We start from the raw sequence: 22,454 nt of genomic DNA, 5'->3' as shown, positions 1-22,454 counted from the left end.
TTGATTCTATTAACATTATTAATAGGTTGGGAGTCTTTGAATGTTTTTGAGCAATGGATAGTCTGGCATAAAAAAGTGCTACAATGGAGCACATCAGCAAAGCTCAGGGTTTCAAGATGAAAATCAAAATATAGGGGAACCCATCACATTTTTCTTGCCCTGCCTATCATTCTAAAGTGACCAATGATCTCCTTCTCACCATATTCACAAGATTTTCTTTCCTATTTTTACCCTTGACCTTGAGTTCTGTTAGATATTGATTATATTATATATTATATTATTTTAGATATATATTAATCTATAATATTATAAATATAATATTATATCTAACATTATAATCTCTTAGCTGCCATTCCCTGAGACATTACTGTTTTCCATAAAGTCAAAGACAAAAACAATATACTTGGGATCGTCTTAAACATAGAGGCATGGATATTTTTTGGAAAAGAGAAAACTTGTCATTTCCCAAGAGTCTATTATATCCAACATGTGATCTATTCCACATTTACTCAGAATATGACATTTACCAGCCCTGGGTGGGTAGACTGAAGGGTCAGGCGATCTTTTGTGACCTCTTATACAAACAAGAAGGCTTCCCTAAGGGTGTGCGAAAGCCAAACTCATAACCTATGAAACAAAAGTCACAAAAAATAGTGACAATACCTATAGAGCTTGCTTCCTTCTCTAGTCTTGTTTGACATCGATTTATTTTTGGAGCATAAAAAAGGATATGTAGTCATAAGTTATGGGCATACCTTTAGTGATTCAACATTGCCTATATAGGAAATAATCCAAATATTTTGATTCATTATCAAAAACAGGAGCCAGAATCAAAAACTCATTACTTCTCTGGAAAGTTTTAAATATTGCTTTATGCATAGATATAAATTATGAAGCATTTTGGACTATCTAAACTAACTTTGACACCTCATAATGGCAACATTTGTTTTCTGGGATTCTACTGTCAGCTGCAATATTTAAAAAAAAAATTAAAAATGAAAAAAAACACTTCCTTCAGACTTGCTACAAAAATGAAGCTGATAGACTCAAAACTTGCCTGTGAGACAGAAGGGCTATAGCCATACGCCAGTGATAAGAATAGATATTCTCCTTTCGTCTGCCAAACTCTAACTACAAATAGCAATATGTGTGTGTACATGGAGAAAGAAGGAGGAAATATGAACAGATGTAGGTATATTTACAGATAGAGAATGTCATTTTTAGTACCAAATTGGTGTAAATATGGAGAAAAATAATAGAATTGTAGAGTGGTGAATGATAGATCTTGAGAAATGGCTTCCTTTTCCATGTCCAAAGCTCCTTGGCTTACAGCCAAATGGAATTTTTCATTTTTTGATTAAATAAATTCTGATTCCTACCATCAGTTTGGATTAGGCTGGCTTTTCAATAAAAATCATTCACAAAGTTAGAAGGCGTTTCATGGAATTTTTAACTCATGGCACATATTATAGTGCCTACTGGTATATGAAGACACATGGTAACTGCTGAATTTCCTAAAATATAACTAGATGGGGGGTGGCTAAGGAGCCAGCAGGTGAACAGTAGGTTAGCTTGAAATTGAGGGTGCAGACAGAGCAAACTAGCTCTGTGAAGTTAAATTAATTTGTAACTCTTATGCCTGGGAAGAAATCAAAGAGACTACCCTACGGTAGCCCGCAGTGCCCTTTCATTTCCAATTGGAAAAAATGTTTAATATTCCACTGAAGAAGAAATTGAATAAAGACAACAAAGGAGAACACAATGAGAACAAAGGTCTTTGTATTCAGAAAGCATAAAATTAAAAGCAGCTACTGGTTATTTTGAGGAAGACAGTTATTAGGTTGTAAAAACTGCTGTTTTCCTTGCTGACACAGATGTCAACAGTCCATAATTTAATTTCTCTATGCCTCAGTTAGTCTTTAGATTCAGCACTGTTTAGTGCTGAGGTTCACAAGTTTAGTGCTGAGGTTCCTAAATCATAGTTTAGGAAAACGGCCCCGTTACCAGAAGATTGTCCTCAGCACGGGGTAAGCATGCATTCCACACCACTCAGGATAGTGTGAGTCACACCAAGTGTCCTAAGATAATTATTAAGAGCATTTCCTTTCACTCTAAAATGTATCCCAGGTTGAATAATTTGTATAGTCAACCTAGTCATCTACCATGAGGGAAGACAAATTTATGTGGCCCTCCAAAGCATTTTGGGACATCTGTGAAAGTGGAGGGTGAAATCTAGCCCCCAGCAGGCCTCACAGATTCAATTAATTTGATCATTGTAATGTCTAATAATAACTACTTAAAAATGCCTTTGAAAAGGAAATGCTCTCTCTGATTTATCAATTTCTATTTGAAAGATGCAAAACTATTTCTATGTTGAAAGGAAATGGGCTTCTTGAGTATTTGAAAAGAATGGCTCATTTGTTGAGACTGTGTCTGTATCAGTTGTCAAAATATGGTCATGGCCTTTTGGTATATCTTGAGATGCTTTCAGGGGATCTGTGAAGTCAAATTTATTTTAATAATAATACATATATATATTATCATATTTACTTAAAATGTCCTTGATGAAACAGTGAAAATTATTAATTTTATTAAGACTCAATCCTTAAGTACACATCTTTTTAGTATTCTGAATGTGGAAATAGAAAATACACGTGAAGAAAATCGAAGTACAACAGGTTTTGCACAGTAATCATTTCTGTGGTCATTTGAGTTTCAAGCTGAGCTAGTTACCTTACCCCCCAACCCCCACCATGGAACACCATTTTTGCTAGAAAGGACAATCAAGAGCAAAATTATAGATATTCAGACTTGGGTACTTGTTAGAAATTTTCTCAAAACTGGATGAAGTGAGCCGGTCACTTTAAGTAAGATAATATTTGGTGCCAAGGATGAAATTCAAGTTCTTAAAATTAGAAATTTATAAAGTTTTTATCTGAAACCTAGAGCTTGACAGCTTCCCAGATTTGAAAGTCCTTTCTGATAGGATCGGTGGTGATAATAATCAATGAGACTTTCTGATACTCTATTAATGTGTCAACATTTGGAAGATCTGTCTAATGCAATGCGTCATTCCACATGACCGGTGACAAAATCACGCATGGGTAAAAGATATATTTGTAGTACAAGATAGATCAATGGATATTCATATAATGTAGCACAGGATGTTTATCGATAAGTTGTCAGATTCCACATTACAACTAATTTTCAAGAAACTGCTTATTGAGTTTTGGTATAGTGTTCAAGGATAATATCTACAGTTATCTGAAAAGGCTATCAAACTGTGCCTCCCTTTTCCAACTAGGTATCTGTTTGAGGTCAGATTGTTTTCATGTAATTCATCCAAAAAACCATATCAGAACAACGTAACAAAGTAACAATAACAATCTAGATTTATTATTATTATTATTATTATTCAACCACTCATAAAAAACTCTCCTTTTGTAATTGAGAAATTTACAAAAATGAAAAGAATGACTATATTCTCACTAATATTTTTATTTTGGAAAATAAGTTTTTTTGAAAGAAATATTTTTGGTAAGATGTGAATAAACAATAAATAAATATTTTTTAAAAGTATGTGTTTTGATTTTTAATATGGAAAATATTTATAGGTGTAACCTGCATGAACAAAAGCTCTTTGGTGTCCTTAATAATTTGTAAGAGTAAAAATGGTTCTTGAGACCCGACAGTTTGAGATCCTCTGTCTATATCATTGTTCTTTTTCCTAATGATTATAGATCAGTCCTCTCCAACTTAGATAAAGACTAAGCTAAAGTAGGCCAAGATTTCCATTTACAAAAAGTTAAGAAGAAAGAAAGAGAGAAAGGAAAGAATAGCAGAGGCAATATATTGCCATATGGTGGTTCTACACATTAAGGCAATCTGTGTAGTCTGAGATCAGTATCACTATAATGACTGTTTTCTCCTTCTTTATTTACATACTACCCTTTCCCTCTATGGGATGATTAGCTGTACTGCCACCAGGATAACAAACAGAGTAGGTCAACTAACCAGGGCAACATTTTCTTTCCAAAAGGAAAACATTAAACTGGGTTTTAGTTCAAGCAAATCTTGACTTCTTTTAATCAATTTAGAAAAATAGATGCATAATTTTATGCATTCAATTCCATTAGCATCACATTAAAGAGATCTGCTTTTACAGTTTTTAATATCAAAATTTGATGTTAGGAAAAAAATAAATTTTTGCTGGTTTGATTGTAAATCTATTGCCAGATTGTTTTCAAGGATTCATGCTTACATTTTCCTCCCAGTTTTATTTTAAAATATGTTATACATATATTAAATAAAAGCATATGAAATGTATATACAGTTTAAAGAATAAAAGGAAAATGTATGTGTACATATCGCCTAGTTTATGAAATAGACCATTACAAAGTTGTATTCTGATGCCCTTTCCTGTAAGTATACTAGGCTCATTTAATTCACTGGGAAAATATCTTCATGTTCTATTAGGATCTGAATAGTCAGTGCCCATATAGTGAGAACACAAATGATTTTTTGTCAGTAATTACTAATTTCATCACTGTTCTGTTAAAATCAATTTAGTCATCAAGAGTCACAGCCTAGAATCCCAAGTTCATACCTCCCAGAGTTTTTCCATCTATATTATTATGGAGCTTAGAGGAAAATTTCTCATTTGTTTTTATAAGTTTTAGTCATTAATTTTTATAATTTTTGTTCCTTGTACAATTTGCAACAGTGTACACTTTGCAACATTAGAGTTTAGAATATTTTTTCACTCTAAAAATACTGTATGTTGTTTAAAAACCTTTAGAACACAGAAAAATCCAAAGATGAAAATAAAAACCACCTATAATTCTATCTAGATACAAATCTTATACCTTTCACAAAGGTCAGCTCACAATAAATCATTAACCTAAATATAAAACACAAAACTATAAAATTCTAGGAGATAGCATAGAAGAAAATCTAGGTAATCCTTTGTTTGGCAGTGCATCTTTAGATACAATACCTAAAAAAATTATCCACGAAAGGAGAAATTGATAAATCGGACTTTATTAAAATTAAAATCTTGTGTTCTGCAAAAGACAAATGGTAAGAGAGAAAAAAACAAACCAAAGACTGAAAAAACATTTGCAAAACACATATCTGATCAAGGACTTGAATCCAAAATATACAATAATCTCTTGAAACTCAATGATAAGAAAGCAAACAGGCCGGGCGCTGTGGCTCACGCCTGTAATCCTAGCTCTTGGGAGGCCGAGGCGGGCGGATTGCTCAAGGTCAGGAGTTCAAAACCAGCCTGAGCAAGAGCGAGACCCCGTCTCTACTATAAACAGAAAGAAATTAATTGGCCAACTGATATATATATAAAAAAAAAAATTAGCCGGGCATGGTGGCACATGCCTGTAGTCCCAGCTACTCGGGAGGCTGAGGCAGAAGGATCGCTTGAGCCCAGGAGTTTGAGGTTGCTGTGAGCTAGGCTGACGCCAGGGCACTCACTCTAGCCTGGACAACAAAAGTGAGACTCTGTCTCAAAAAAAAAAAAAAAAAAAAAAAAAAAAAAAAAAAAAAAAAAAGAAAGCAAACAAACCGATAAAAAACAGAAAAAAAAAATCTTAACAGACACCTCATCAAAGAAGGCATACAGATGGAAAGTAAGGACATAAAATGTGCTCAACATCATATGTCATTAGGGAATTGCAAGTTAAAACAAATATGAAATATGTTTATCCACCTATTAGAATGGCTAAAAACCAAAAAATGGCAATAGCAAATGCTGGCAAGGATGTGGAGTAACAGAAACTCTTATTCATTGCTGGTGGAAATGAAAAATTATACAGCCACTTTGGAAGACAGTTTGGCAGTTTCTTACAAAGCTAAACATAGCTTTACCGTACAATCTAGTTATTGCACTCTAAAGTATTTACTCAAATAAGTTAGAACATTTATATTTAGATAAAAATCTACATTTGGATGTTTATAGCAGATTTGTTCATAATCACCTAAAACTTGAAGCCACCAAGGTGTTCTTCAATACGTGAATAGATAAACTGTGGTGCATCTAGACAATTGATTATTATCCAACAATAAAAATTAATGAGCTATCAAGCTACAAAAACCCATAGAGGAATCTTCAATATATATTACTAAGTGAAAAAAGCCAGTCTGAAAAGGCTACATACTATATGATTTCAATGATATGACATTCTAGAAAAGGCACAATTATAGATATAGTAAAATATTAGTGGTTGCCTGGAGTTTGAGGGTAGGCTTAGTGTGGAAGAAATGAATAGGTAAAGTTCAGGGTATTTTTAAGGTGGTGAAATTATTCTATATTATACTCTAATGTGGATACATAACAGTAATTTGTCAAAACCTATAGAATTATAAAAAAGTAGTTAACCTTCATGTAAACAATGGCCTTTAGTTTACAATAGTGTATCAATATTAGTTTATTAACTATTATAAATATACCACATTACTGTAAGATGAGTAGAACAGGGGAAACTGCAGCAAGAGGTGATAAATGGGAACTCTCTGAACTATCTTTTAAATTATTTTTTTTGGTAAATGAACATTAAAAAATAAAATATTTTAAAAAATAACCATTTTGTAATACATGATGTGTTTTTCTTATAAAACAAAGTGTAATAGTTTGTGTTGAAATGTCACCTCTTCCTTGTGCAAATAAGTAGCATTATATATAGGTCCCAGGTAAATTTTCTTTTAGTTGAAAGATTAAGTAGCTCTTACTGAATGTCTTTCACTGGCAGTATTACAGAATAGAAGTATGTAGTGTATGTAGTAGCAACATGGCTGCTGAGGGGCAGGTGGTGAAAGTAAAGCATTGAATGCATAGGCCTTTATGACGAAGATAGCTATTTATGAATGCACATTTTGGGAACTTGTCCATTTCAGGAAATTTATTTTTAAGCAGTATTATGTTTCAAACTATTTTTGTTGGATTTAAAAAGTCACTTTCAAGATGAAAAATGAAACATACCAACAGCAATTTTCAAATGTTGAGACATTTTTTCTACAATATTGGTATAATAAGGATTACACATTTGGAAAATGCTTTCAATATTTTCATTGTGAAGAGTATTTTCATTTTTGTTGCTGGAACAACCAGACAGATGTGGGAAGACTGAGAAAATGTGAATTGCTCCTTCTCCACACAAAGAATACTTAAAATAACAATTATTCTCCCAATTATTAGCTTGAGAATTGGTGTTCTTTTGTTAGCCTGTGATCCACCTGTGCGTAGTTGGGTCAGACCATGGAAGATTAAAGACAATGTTAGAATGTGTCCCAGATCCTCTCCCACCTCACTTCCTCTCTGACCACTAGCCACCCATGTTATGACCCAGTTGGATCTAATCTCCCTCAGCAATTCTCCATTCGTCCCAAGCCTAGCTTTTTAGATTACATTGCCTCCTTTTCTTTGCATCAGGATTTTGCTTTGAATTTGCAAAATGACAAATTACAGGCTAATTCCATTTAATGTATTCGGTTGAAAACAGCCTTTATTAAATCCTACCTAGAGAGTTGTGGATTTTAAAGGGGATCTGAAACACAGCATCTTATCTTAAACAGATAAACTTTGAGTGTTAGAATTTTAGTTAATAAGTCAAGTCAGAGGATATTTCCAAGGGTGGGAAAATGTCCAGGTTTACCTAACCATAAGACTGCTGCTGGAGTGACCCCAGGCATTATGAGTGGAATTTATATAACAAGAGAAAGAGAAGCTCTTTACTCTCAGGGAGCTTTCCTGAAAAGTGAACCCTGTGCTTTGTGTCTAGGACATTATTAATTGTAAATGTTTTGCCTATTCCACCTGATATACTTTTAGCAACTTTGGATCAAATGAGTTCTAAGTTTGAATCAAAAAGCTTCATAGGCTCTATAGAGACATTGTTTCAATTACCTACTAGTAAAAATGAATAAGCTGGATATATAGACTAGTGAATGCATCAGATGAAGTATGATACAGAGCACTCCATTCACCCAGGTTCTCAGGTCTAGGAGCAAATTCACTCTTTAGAAAGTTGCTAAAAAATTAAAAAATAAGCAAAAAGCTTAGCCACAGCCAGACTTGTTATAAAACAAACTTTAGTTATACAAAAGTAACTTCCTTTTCAAAGAAAGCAGATATTCTCTCAGTACCTGAATATTCTAGTCCTCAGTACCCATATACTATTTAACACAATTCTAATATGTTTATCTTATTTCCTAAGCCACAGATGCAATAAACAAAGCAGAAGAAAATAGAATAGAAATAAGTGGCAGGCAAACAGAACATATCAAAAAGTTTTGGATGATAACATTTATTTAGAAAAGTTACTGATAATATTGTCTCCTTCTCCAATGCTGTTAAGTAAACAAAGCCTGTAGCCTGTGGGTGACTTGTAGCCTCAGGCTTATGCCCTTTGCTTTATACCATGATGTCATCAACAGCTAAGAATATTCTAATATCATAATCCTAGAAACTGGGGATGGAAAAGCTCTTTTAGGAGTTTATTCATAAGTTTCATTGGCATCTTTCTATTTTTCTTTCTATCATCTTGTGTCTTGTTAAGGAAAAAAATGGTTTGAGCTATATCATTTATCTTTGCAATATTTTTTTCATAAAATATATGATCGTGTGTTTATTTCTCCATAGATCCAGGGCTGCACAGGCAGCTGTATTTTCTGCAAAGACCATCCAATGTAGTAGCCATTGAAGGGAAAGATGCAGTCCTGGAGTGTTGTGTTTCTGGTTATCCTCCACCGAGCTTTACCTGGTTACGGGGCGAGGAAGTCATCCAACTCAGGTATGATACATTTAAGACTTTTGTGAAGTATACACTACTGTTTATCTTTCTATAATTTGATATAAGTACCTAGAAATACAAGAATTATTGAATAATGATTGAATATTTTCCCACATTCCTAGACATGATATACTGTATGAGAGACATTTGGCTATGAAATGAAGGGATGAAGGAAAGAGTCAAAATCCATGAGACCAATTCTGAAAAAAAAAAAAAAAATTGAGAAAGGCAGAGTTGCTATTGAGATGGTCCTGTCCATCGTCAGTAAAAATATTTTAGAGAATGTCATCCTAAGGAAGTGGTTTAAGGAGAGGATCAATTTTAAATATTCTTACCACACAGATAACACAGAGAAAAAAAGATAACTATGAGAGGTGATGGATATGATAATTAGTTTGATTGTGGTAATTATATTTCAATCAATACATATACAAAAACATCACATTATACATTGTAAATATATGCCATTTTTATTTGTCAATTATACCTCAATGTAGCTGGAGGTAAAAAAGAAACCAAATTTTTCTAAGTTCAAATATGTAACGTGTCATTATGGGGTGTGAACAATTTTTTTAGCTCTAATTATCTCTCTCTCCATCCCACCTATAACAAATATTTAAGGCAAGACAGGAGAACTTGGCTGGCTTTGAATTGCAGGAACATTAATAATAAGGTACAGTTAAAAAGTAAGTTCCTAATAGAATGGAATACTTTTTGATTAAATGGATCTTACTTAAGAAATTAATTTCATTGATTTTCAGGACTGGTGCACTCCTTTTTAACACATTTATTTTTTTATGATAGATAAGTCTGCAGGTAATTAATTAGCTTTTAAATTTCATCTACCTTAAATATTTATTTAGATAACAGCAATACATAGTATGGTATCACAATATTTCTGAGAATATTAAAACAAACATACAATAAATTCAGGTATAGCTTCAGCAGGTCATGATGTGTTCCCTGGATATAGCCAAGCACTCTAAGTGCAGTATAAAATATACCTTTGTACAAAGATCACCAAATCAGAAGTGAGGACACAGGACATTGACTTCTACCTTGGGGAACCACTTGATTGAGGTTCTCAAGTCCAAAATGAGAGAATTGGACTAGATTATCTATACGTTACTTTTTAAGCACTAGAGTCAATTCCAAGTTTGATCTACTTCATTTCTTTGATTACTGTACATAGCTTTCCAATGGCAGTAGTTTACCTTGAATGAATTTTTGATCAATAAGTAAGTTGTTACCAAGTCCCTATAATACAGAGTATCTTTCTGATTTCATAATTGGGCTTTTGTGGAGTTCATTTAAAGTTCCGAGTGCCTTGCCTAATATACATGCCATTTAATTTACTCTGTAATTACATATGCCCCATGTCTTGCAGGTCTAAAAAGTATTCTTTATTGGGTGGAAGCAACTTGCTTATCTCCAATGTGACAGATGATGACAGTGGAACTTACACCTGTGTTGTCACATATAAAAATGAGAATATTAGTGCCTCTGCAGAGCTCACAGTCTTGGGTAAGTGAATGGCTAGAGATGAGTTGGCATTGTATCCTTCAAAATATATCACCATGACATTTTAAATGCTCATCGCTAAATTGCTTCCTGTGTTTATTAATGTGAAATCCCAATACTTCACATATGGCCTTGTTCTGCTTTGATTAATAGTATAGGGGGTAATTGTAATATTTGAATACTTACACATTGATTAAAATCTAGATATATTACTCTTTAGTCTAATTATTTTAGCGATACAATTGAAAAGTACCAAAAATTGTTAATAGACAGATATGTTGAATAAAAAATGAAAGATTTCAAAATATCTGTGAAAAATAAATAAGGAAAAGATGATAAAATTATACAAAAGATATGCTCTTTAAGGGAAAAGGCAGATGCTATATGAGATTACAGGGTCTCTGACATTAAATTTGGTATGTTGGTAAGACAATTTTATTAATATAGAAGTACTGTAAGCATTATGTTGAAAGTGAACTATTAAAATCAAGTATGTGTAAGGAAACCTTGCATATCAAGAATATAATTTAAAGAAACTTAAGGGGCATGAATGGTTCATCTTATTCTGAAAGGCAGGGTAACTCATATATTTTTGCAAATTAATAATTATTATATATGGTAAGGACTTGAATATATATCTTATCATTTACTCTAGATTTCTTTTAACCAGTTTCATTTGAATCATGTAGTTTGGAAAAAGTGCCTTAACATATGGATTTCAATTGCTTTTTTCCGTAATAAAATATATTGGTATCAGTTTTATAATTGTTTTCCTCTGGAGTACATATTTTTGCATTTTAAAGAATTCAGGAAAACTCATAGGCTATTTCAAAGTTATTAAGTAGAAATGAAAAAATATTATATACTGTTATATCTGTTAATTATACCATATTATTATGATATCCATTTTGTTTTTGTCTTTGCAGTTTATTCCAAAAACATTTTCATTTGTGGACAGGGTAATAATGTATATAAATGGGTTAGGGAATAGAGTTGCTTGTTCTTTGATCAAACCATAGATATCAAACTAAGAATGGGAAAAAAACTTAAGTTTGTTGGATTTAGAGGTAGTATTCAAACTAAAATATTGGCTGCCTTTTAAATGGCAACAATTTAATTTCATCTTACTTTATATTTTGGTAAAACAAAGAAAATAGAGAACTTTTACATTTGTAATGTCAAAGTACAGTAACAAAAAATGGCTATCATAGAAATTATCTTGTACTGTGTAAGAGCAATAAAAACGCAAATGTAGTTATGGAATAAACTAGAATTTATATTTATCATTGGTAAACCTTTACTTGCAAATGCATGAAGTCAAATTTTATATCAAATTAATGCACAGTATTTTGACATGGATGTTTTGTTTATATCTGAACCAAATATATGTAAATACTGATTTCTGAGGATAAAGTAAATTAGCTAAGATATATATTTATAGACATACATATGTACACACATATTGGCATTCTTTTTCTAATGAATTATATAAATTTTTATAAAATAATTATATGTGATTTGATATATATATAAAACCATCCAAAGATGCACAAGGAAAAATTAATAATTTTCCCACTTCAGGCATGTATATCCCTCTGAAGTGAATAATTTTAGTAGTTTGGCATGTTTTATTCCGTAAATTCCTCATGTCTGATTGAAGCACGTATGCCCACATAAAGTTTTGTAGTTACATCACACTGGGATGCTTCTTTGATTCTTATGCCAGGGAATTAGTCCCTATCACTTCTAGTGAGTCTTGACCAGTATTTTTATATTACACAAGAAATATTTTCAACATAATATTGACAATAACATAAATTAATGTAGTAATAAAACTAATATGTAATATAATCCAATTATTTATGTATACATATGTAAAAATGCACATATATACATATACATATGCATATGTCTATTTATGTATATATGTATGTGTATATATGACAAATATACACATAGATATATGAGAAACAGCATTTACAGAGTCCAAAAAATGTGAGACATTCCTTCTTCACAATATCTTCTCTGAAAGGTGTGTAGGAGGAGCCCATTAAATAGCAATACTCTTGCTTGTTCTAGTTCTATACCAATTGAGAAATAATAAAAAGAGTAAGGCATCATAAGGCATAGGCTTGTTCTAGTTCTATACCAATTGAGAAATAAAAAAAAGAATAAGGCAATATCACCTTTAATTTTCTTTTTCTTAAAAAGCCGCCATTGAGCGTATGGTTTGTATCTGCAAGAGAGAGACATGCCCATTTGGCAGGATGTCCCTCAGGTGTAGGTCTTGTCCCACTGGATGGTGGCTGATGGCAATGGAGAGGACTTTCTCTCTTTGGTTAGATGTGTTCCCAAGAGAGAACAGTAGGTGAAGAGAGTTCCTTCAACTTCCAATCTAAGTCATTTGTGTCATTTATCCTGATATAGCCTCTTCCAACCCAAGAAATACTGCATATTGAGAAGAGGGTGGTGAGGTCAGTCTGCTTTAAGAGGAGCCCCCTCTCCAGGGAAGAAAACTGTGTTAGAGAAGAAGCTTTCACCATTCCTACCCCAACCTCTTAGGTATTATTATCAACTCTATTTCACAAATGAGGACATTTTGGCACAGAAAGATAAGTAACTATCCCGAGGGAGGATCCAGACTCAAATCTAGATAGTCTGCTTTCTTATCCAGCAGTTCAAGAATTTGCCTTTCTCCAAAACAGTGCATTTTTTCCTACAATATTTGCACATCTAACAATTTTATAAAATGAAGTCTCCTTGTAAGAATTTACATTCCTATTAAATTAAGATTTCTTCTTATAGTTTTTCTGGAAAATGCATTTTCTATTTTGTAAGTTTACTATTAATCTTCTTTGAACTTTTATGCCTTTATTGAAACATTTATCTTTATTGTATTGATTTGAAGGAACTCTTTATATATAGAGAATAATAACTATGTTGTGTATGCTGTGCATTTTTTTTCATTTTCTATATGGCATCAAGTCTTTTTCTTTATGGTTTCTGGCTTTGTTGCCATTAGACTTACATTTTGATTTTAAATGAACCATGCTGTTTCCAAAACTCTGGATATAAATTGCATGTTATATATGTAAATTAGAAGCATTATTAATTTTCAAAAAAATAGAGTTATGTTTATATCTTGAATATTGGTGGTCTTGGTGTTTTTTCCTTCATTTTTATTTTGAAGGAATTACTCGGTAACAGGATATACTTTTTTTTAAAGGTTTCCCACAGATTTTGTGTGATTTGTAGCTATCGTAGAAGGCTTAGTTTCATGCATGAGATGGTTGGTATACTGTTTTAACTATTCTATGTGGGCTCTAAAAATGAGTATTTATATAATAAAATCTTTTATTTAGTCTTTGGCTATTATGATATAAAGTTAGGATCATCCTGTAGGACTGAGGTTATAGGAAAAATAGAATTTATTACTTTTTTTAAAGAGGAAGATGAAGAGAAAAGAAGTTCATTATCAATGTTATTCAAATTTATTTTTCATAATTTTTAAGAATTGAAACATATTTATATTCTTCATAAGATCTCATAAGAAATCCAAGTTTGTGCTTATAAAATTTTAATCAAGCATTTTAGCAGATTCTTGTTTTGCCTTTCATCTTGCAATCTTTTCTTATACTTAAACTGGATATGAATGTGAATCTTCATGAATGAACAGACTTTTCAAGTAGGATTTCATTTTATATACAGCAAGATAAAAAGAAATGTTGCCCTCCTCAGCAATTTCAGAGTGAATATACATTAAATAGAATTTGAAGCCTGGTGCTTGAATTGCCTTCTCATAAAATAAAAATTGAAAAGTCCATAATCATTAAACCATTAAGGAAGTTTACATTAGACAAGATTAAAGACAATCTTGTTTGCAATGAATAAAATATAAATAAATTTTAAGATATTGTCTTAATGACAATCATTTATGATACTGTTTCTGTCTTATTAGAATAACTATCAATAAAGTAACAATGAGCATCTTTGGCCATAAGTACTGTAGGAGGCTCTGGAAAGACTACAAAAGCTTAACTTCCATGGGCTTGCCATATTGTTACAAATTCATAAAATTGATTGCCCTAATACTTTATGAATAAGCTGCTTTTTACATATTGCATGGACTCATGGAATCGGGAAAGATAGGAAGAGTTGGCTGTTGCCACGCTTATGGATGACAGGGACCAAAGCAATGTGTGTGCAAGAGGAAAATGCAGAGGGGGGCTTTCTGATTATTGTTGCCAGCTTTTATTTTATTTTAATCACTAGTACCATGACTACCTCTATTATCATTTTTTTAGAAGTTTTTAAAAAAAGAACTCATGAATAGTATTTTTTCCATTTTTTTTTCAAAATGTCCAGTCTTCTGGATCAAGGATTATAATTTGATTTTAATTGGGAACATATAGCCAATCCTTTCCTCTGTCCTCCCAACTTACACACAGCTCTACACCCAGAGTGAGATAGCCTTCAATATACATTTGGCAGATTTGCCTCTGCCTTAGGTCTAGGTTGATCCAATGTCTGATTCAATGCAGAAATGATTACTTAAAAAAAGGTATTTGATATTTAACCAATAAGGTACCTGGTTTTGGACAAGCCGTATGTAATGTCCTTATACACGGACAGAGATGGGTGGAAAGTTCACTGAAAAGGGGCTCTTCAGTAGAATCCATTAAGTCTGACTTTGGGGAGAAAATAACAATATTTTTTAACTTTCCAGAAAGATTTCTGGGATTCCATTTAAAGCAGTCTGCATCAATCTACTATTAAAGTTTTCCTTTGTATGTAGATATTTTCAACTATTTCTCTTATCAAAATGCCAGAGAAATGTTGGCTGGGGTTGGCACAAATTAGTTTTATAGGGTGCACATAGGTCTTCTAGGTCAGCCTTATGAACCAAGTTGAAAATTTAAAACTGAGTCTAAGAGTTCTTCATGTCCTGAACTCCATGAAGTGGTACATGAAGTGACATGTACCACTTCAAATGTTGCTTAGGGTTGGACTTCTCCTCACATGAAAACACCCCTGAAAAGAAGCTGCTCTTTGGGGCAGGTTGTTGGCCTTCCCTGAGTCTTCTCCCTAAGGGATAAGAACCCATGAATCACCCTTTAGGAATGAGTTAAGTGGGGTTCTCGCTACAGACCTGAGCATGTTTACCTTACATAGATATGTTCTTTAAGCCTGATGGCAGTGAATTCTAAATATTCAATTATATTTTAATGTGAATAATATTAACACAGGCATCTATTTTTGTGTATGTACATATGCATACATATATGTGGTGTATACATAAATACACAACACATACATATTTTCTGTTTCTAGGAAATTTTCTCTTAAAAACCCATTCTCATTTTCTTTCAAATGCATAGGATTATCTCAACCATTAAATAGTATTCTGATTCTTCAAATAAGAAGGGAACAGATTATGATATATAGGGGAAGTTAACCATCCCTTTTAAACACTATCATTTTGTAACATAGTGGGATAGAAAAGTTTACATTAATAACTCACTTTCTGCTGAGAATATTTTGAAAAATTAAAAATATGTCTAGATATGTAGTGAGCTAACCAAATACAGTTTCTAGTCCCAGATACACAACTGAACCACAGTGTTAGTAGTAAACCAGTAACCAACTGTTGACTACCTTTTGTGTATTAAGCATTTCACCAAGTAGTCTTTTGGCATAGATCCAGGACACAGATCCAGACTTCAAAACTAGTTAGGGAAACAGATGAGAAGCAGGCAATTGCTAAAAAAGCCAAACAACTGCTGGGAAACGGGGAGGTGAGGGTTCCTAAATAAAGACTTCAATAAAGATGGGAAAATAGGAGTGGGGGTGGTGAGGGGCCAGGGGAGAGCTTTCTGGCAAAAGGAATTAAGTATGCAAAGGATTGGAGATAAGCAAGCAATGGGGAAGGGGAAAAGAGTTGATGCGACTGAAGATTGTGAGTACCAAGAGGTCTGATGCGGGACTGGCAAATGCATACAGGTCTTGGGTATTTTGCTAATGTGGTTAGATTTTTTTAAGAACAATGCAAAGATATGGAAAGATTTTTGATTATAGCTTGCACCTGCTTAACCTTACCCAGGTATGTAAACCTCTAATCCTCAGTTCCTTCATTTGTAAAAGAATTATAATTACTTTCTTATAGGATTTGGTGACTGAGTATCAGAAGAATCAGAAGAGAATTCCAAAATAGCAAAGCACAGCTTTGGGTGCTCTGGGATATAAGGAAATATCTTTAAGATGTTCTTCTAGCCCTCATGAGAAGTCAAACAAACAAATCCCAAAATGCTAAAAATGTTAAAATATTCCCATGTACTCTCTGCATTACCAATTTTCATCATCTATAAAAAATATAAAATATAATAGGTAGCAATAATTGGTCCCTACATAGTTCTCATGTAGGAGGGATCAATGAATGTTGGAGGGATCAATATAATGATGTCCTAATGATACATAGAAATTTCTTTGGCAGTAAGCTCTAGAAATATAGACATCCTTCTGTGGGAGGAGGATGATATCTATTTGTGAAGCATTTTATGTATTTTTTTACTTTCTTTTGTGTTTCTACACCCTGCTGTTCATGTTTTCTTCCCAGCTAAATAGGGAGAAACTTAAAAGTAGAAGCCATGTCTTTTCTTCTTGATCATTCAAATTCTTGGTTTGTTCTCTGGCTCATCTGAGTTCAAACATAAGAAATATAATAATTGAATTTGTATAAAACATAAGTTACCTAACTTTCTATCAAAATATTTTATAGACTTTCCATTGAGACTCATGTGTTTTTCATAGATCACTGCTATGGGCTGAGTTGTGAACCCTCAAAATTCATATGTTGAAGCCTTAACCCCCAATGTGCCTGTATTTGAAGAAAGGTTTTTAAGGCTAATTCAGGTTAAATGATATCACAATGGGGGAGTGGGGGGAGCCTTATCCAGTAGGAATGATGTCTCTATAAAAAAAGCAAGAGACACCGGAACACACACTCTCTCCACCCTAGCACACAGTGGAGAGGCCATATGAAGACACACAGAGAAGGTGCCATCTGCAAGCCAAGAAGAGAGGCCTTACAGAGGCCAACATATCGGTATCTAGTTTTGGGCTTCCCAGTCTTCAGAACTACAAAAAATATATATTTCTGTTGTTTAAGCCACCCAATCTGTGATATTTCATTATGGTAGCCCAGGCAGACAAACATAACCACAGAAAAAGTAATTGTTCTCTACATTATATACTATTAAAAAGATTATTTGCTCTGTTTTATAAAGAAATGAGCAACAATGGAGAAATATATTATTAACATTTCTTACATATTAGTAGCACAATCTTACATTTCCAAGAGTGTGAAAAAATGTCCCACTTACAATAGCAATGTGTCAAAAACCATTTTGCTGTTTATACAATAGGTTTTATATAGTTCTAAGATGCTTATAATTTGATGTCTCTTCATCTTTTTTTATTATCATCTTTTCATTTAATTATTACTAAGTATAAGATATGATTTACAGTTTAGATCTTATATTTATAAATGATCTATCTGTATTTTAATAGTAAACATATCATTAACTGAAGAAATTGTATTTTTCTTTTCTAATCAAATCTTAGGTATGCTCTATGCATTCAATTTACTATGCACAAGCATATATATCTTCACACGCCATCAACTCGCAGATGTATCTGGTAATGAAAGGAAACATGATAATTCAAAATTAATATGGCTTTTTATGTTTTTATTTTTTTTTTGCATATGCTTTAGTTTTGTAATTTGTTACTGAAGCATATGTGAAAGTATTTGCTGTTTTCTGAGCATGTGCAATTGGCCCAGTAGAGAATCAGCCCATCCATATATGTGTGGAGACTAAGTGGCACATCCACTTTGGAATTGGGTATTCAGCCTCTTCCTGTTTTAGCTTGCCAGAGGATCACCCACATTGGGTTTTAGGTTTAGGTTCTTTGCCATAAATGTGAAGTAGCTATGATAAAATATATTAATTAAAATAATATTTATCTTTTATTACAATGCATAACTCTTGGTTTGAATGAACTTCTCTTCAATTTACAACATCACTGCCTCTGCCTAACTAGCAGTCCTTAAATTTTACATATATCTGTAATTGCCCTTATTAGCAGGGACCCCTTTAGTCATACACGTTTAATGATCATAGTCATAAAAGAAGTGCCTTAGGTAAGTTTATATTGATTAGCCTTCACAGAGTAATTGTCAAATGGGTCATATTGAACCGAGTTAAGAGGTTGTGTGTGTGTGTGTGTGTGTGTGTGTGTGTGTACCCGTGCATGTGTGTATAAAGACATGATCCCAAATGTAGTATATTAGTATATAGTATAAGATAGAATTAAATAAAAAAAATAAAAACCATCTATTAGTTGCTTTTCTCTATTATTGTGTAGATTTCTTAGTTACTTTCCTCAACTGAGAACATGGTTGTCATAAAAATATACAAAAGTTCTGTCCAAAATAATGTTTGAAAGATTCTGTTGGAAAAAAAAATATATATGTATATGTATATGTCTTAGAAGAAGGAAAATTGTATGTTCAGGCTATTAGTAATAAAATGATTTGATATTTCAATTGACTATCAGAGCTAGTAATGGAAATACAAGTTGAATTGCTTTTAGGGTTTGTTTATTCATTTCACAAATATTTATTTGAGGGTCTACTACTTGCTGGGCCCTCCCTCTACTCTCTTTCCCCCTCTACTAAAGAAAATACTTTAGACAGTGTTTTACATTGGTCCTTGAAATGCTTATGAATCTATTATTTTCTTTCTCGGACAGATGAGGGAGGAAGTGGAAGCCCCAGAGGGAAAGGCAAAGGCTGTACTAATTCAGAACACTGAAAAGGCAATCTAAGGATATGATTTTAATTATCCCTAACAATCAAGGTAGATTGACAATCTTGTGGCTCAAGAATGAGGAGAGGTGCTGACAGTGGGAGAAAGCTGTCCAAAGGGCACTGGATGCCAAAGTTGCCCTGAAGCACCAGGACTGCACGTGATCTCAAAAGGAATTTCACACTCTGATGAGACTCAAACTACGTTAGACCAGGAGAGTTTTAATCAAGGTCAGCAGGACTTAGTATCAGTCATGCTTGCCAACTTTCAAGGACTAGTGAGCAAAACATGACATTTCTTTACATCCTTTCTAAGGCCTTTTTTCTGATTTGTTATTTTATATATCTAGATATACTCATTTCAATAACTTTGCATAATATGATGTAGACTCCTTTTTATAAAAATCTGTTATATTTAAACAGGGCATCACCCAAGGAGTGAAATGTCTAGGTTATATGGTAACTGTACGTTTAATAATTTGAAGGACTACCAGATTGTTTTTAACACCATTTTATATTCCCACCAGCAGTACGTGACTGTTTCTATTTCTCTATATCCTTGCCAACACTTGTTATTAGCTACCGTTTTGATTCTAGCCATCTTAATTGGGTGTGAGTTGGTATCTCATTGTGGTTTCGATTTGTATTTCCCTGATGTTTAGCAATGTTGAGCATCTTCTTATGGGCTTATTTATTGGCAATTTATTTATCTTTATTGGAGAAAGGTCTATTCAGATCATTTTCTCATTTTTTAATTGGGTCATTTTTCTTTTTAATGTTGAGTTTTCACGGTCATATGTGTGTGCAGTGAGGTACATTTTGTCATGCATTGTTGACTTCTTAAACTGACACTGTGCCATGTATGCACCCTGTCTTGAGCATTAGATCTGACACTGCACGCGGTAACCCCGTCTCTGACTGCACTTCCATAATTCCTTGTTAATTCCACTGTTAACACTTACCACATGAAGAAGGCAATTTCCATAGAAATCCATACTGTGATCTGTAGTCACATATGACCCAGATTAACTTCTCAAGGGAGGGGTTTTATTTTCATCATTTTCATGTCCCCAGTGTCTTCAATACTAGCTGATATGGATTAAGCATTCAAGAAATAGGTAAAAAATGTAGATTTTCTCTCTGAGAATTGGATTTGGATTTTCATACTGAATGTTGAATTTCAGTATATGAAAATTAAAAAAAAAGTCATGTTACATTTGCTAGGATTTGTGTTCCTTAAAGTTCATATATTGAAATTCTAACCCCGAAGGTGATGACATTAGGAGGTAGGGCCTTTGGGAGGTGATTTGATCATGAGGGCAGAGCCCTTAGAGGTAGGATGAGTACCCTTATTGAAAAGACCTCAGAGAGCTAGCTGGCCTCTTCCACCATATGAGGTCAGGCTAGGACATTTTTGCCACCAAAAAAAAAAAAAAAAAAAAAAAATCTTTGTACACAATCTTCATACTCTAAGCCTTCTTTCTTATTTAGTCTACACTCTTATTGTTCAGAAAAGCTATGACTATGAATAAAGTTTTAATTATGCTAAAATTAAGACATGACAAAATGTTCTAAATTGCAGTAGAAATATTTTGGTAGTTATTCCTTGTGAAACACATTATGGGTTAAAATTCAGTATGAATAAAATGGGCAAAGTTAAACATACAGCAACTATACAACCAAGAGAGACACCTAGTGAAAATGAAGGCTAGTCTATCATTAATCTATCAACACATATGCACACATGGAAGGAACTTTCATGGGTGTGGGGCAGTTGGAAGGGGAGAAGCAGAGTTGGGTAAATTACACCTAAAAGATGCAGTGTGTACTGTTTGGGGGGTGGACATGCTTTTAGCTTTGACTCTGGTGGTGCAAAGGCAATTGATGTAACCAAAACATTTGTACCCCTGTAATATTCTGGAAAAAAAAAAAACTATAGGTACTGAAAAGAGTTTTAGTGGTTGTCAGGAGCTGAGAGTAGTAGTAGAAGCCGACTACAAAGGGACAAGAGGAATTTAGGTGGGTAAGGAAAATGCTCTACATCTTGATTATGGTGGTGGTTACATGACAGCGTGTGTTTGTCAAAACTCACTAAATTATATACTAAAGTGGTAGATTTTACCCTATATAAATTATACCCTAACAACCCTAATCAAAAAAGTAAACAAATAAATAAAACATACTGCTTACACTCTGAACCTGGCCATACCTGAAGTGAGATTTACTCTTGGACTTTCCAATTATATAATCTAATGAAGTCTCTCTTTTCTTAAGCCAAAAAAGAAAAAAATTAAAAAAGAAGGCTAAAATTTCTTATTCAACTTAATTGTTTTTATTATTAGATATTCCTAACAAAAATGAACAAACAAACAACCCTCTATGGTTACCCCAGTTTGAATAATGCTTGATTAAACAGAGTTAAACAGTTACATACTATAGGACTTCACAGAATTCTAACAGGCTAATATTTGGGAAATGTGTGTGCAATTAGCAGAAGCTCTAGAGTTAAACCCGTTTGTTTTTCTGTATTTGGAAGCTAAAGGAGTGCTATAGGTGAAGCATCTTCAATATCAGCAGTGAAGCTACACCAATTTGGCTTATATGTAGCAACTTACTGTACACATTTCTATGGAAATTGCCTACCCAATTAAAAGGGAATTTTTACCACAGTTAATGGGTGTAGACAATTTTTTGTTCCTGTGGCTCAGACCCATTATATATTCTGTAAGAAGCAACATGACGCCATTTTAATCACAGTGCAGTGCTTCCCTCCTGCTAAGAAAAATAAATGTGATATTTGTGAGTTTTCATCCATCACTTCTTTAGAGGACTAGCAAAGAAAATAATTAGTCCAAGTAATTAAATTATATAATTCAATTTTCCCTTGGTATGTTCTTTCTGACATTCTAAAAGTAGTTAGTGAATCTGGCTGACTAAAACTCAGTAATAACACTTTACCACCAATTTACAGTGCATGAAAACAAAAGAAATTTTAAATGAGCTTGGGCATTGTATGTGAGTGTGTGTGTGTATGTGTATAGGTGTGTGATTTTGAAAAGGATGGTTAGCCAGATAGAAGCGGGAATTGTTCAAATAATATTGTGTTTCTTCTTTAGAATGGTAATTTAGCTTAGAAAATACCTTGGGAGTTAAGACTACACTGGGTCATTTTGTGTGTGTGTGTGTGTGTGTGTGTGTGTGTGTGTGTGTGTGTGTGTGTGTATGCAGAAAGCTAGAGCGAGAGGAGAGACATTTTTCTTGTTTGA

General features: G+C 33.2%; 1 protein-coding gene across 1 annotated transcript in view; it reads left to right on the top strand.

The window, feature by feature from the left end:
• Positions 1 to 22,454, top strand: part of DCC (DCC netrin 1 receptor) — a 1,043,477-nt gene that overhangs the window by 498,524 nt on the left and 522,499 nt on the right. The window contains exons 4-5 of the mRNA XM_075993861.1: positions 8,651 to 8,801; positions 10,189 to 10,325. Coding sequence (XP_075849976.1) covers positions 8,651 to 8,801; positions 10,189 to 10,325 — 288 coding nt within the window. The remainder of the gene's footprint in view (positions 1 to 8,650; positions 8,802 to 10,188; positions 10,326 to 22,454) is intronic.

Source organism: Microcebus murinus, chromosome 17 (genome assembly GCF_040939455.1).
Source record: "Microcebus murinus isolate Inina chromosome 17, M.murinus_Inina_mat1.0, whole genome shotgun sequence".
NCBI lineage: Eukaryota > Metazoa > Chordata > Mammalia > Primates > Cheirogaleidae > Microcebus > Microcebus murinus.
This window is presented reverse-complemented; position numbering and strand designations above follow the sequence as displayed.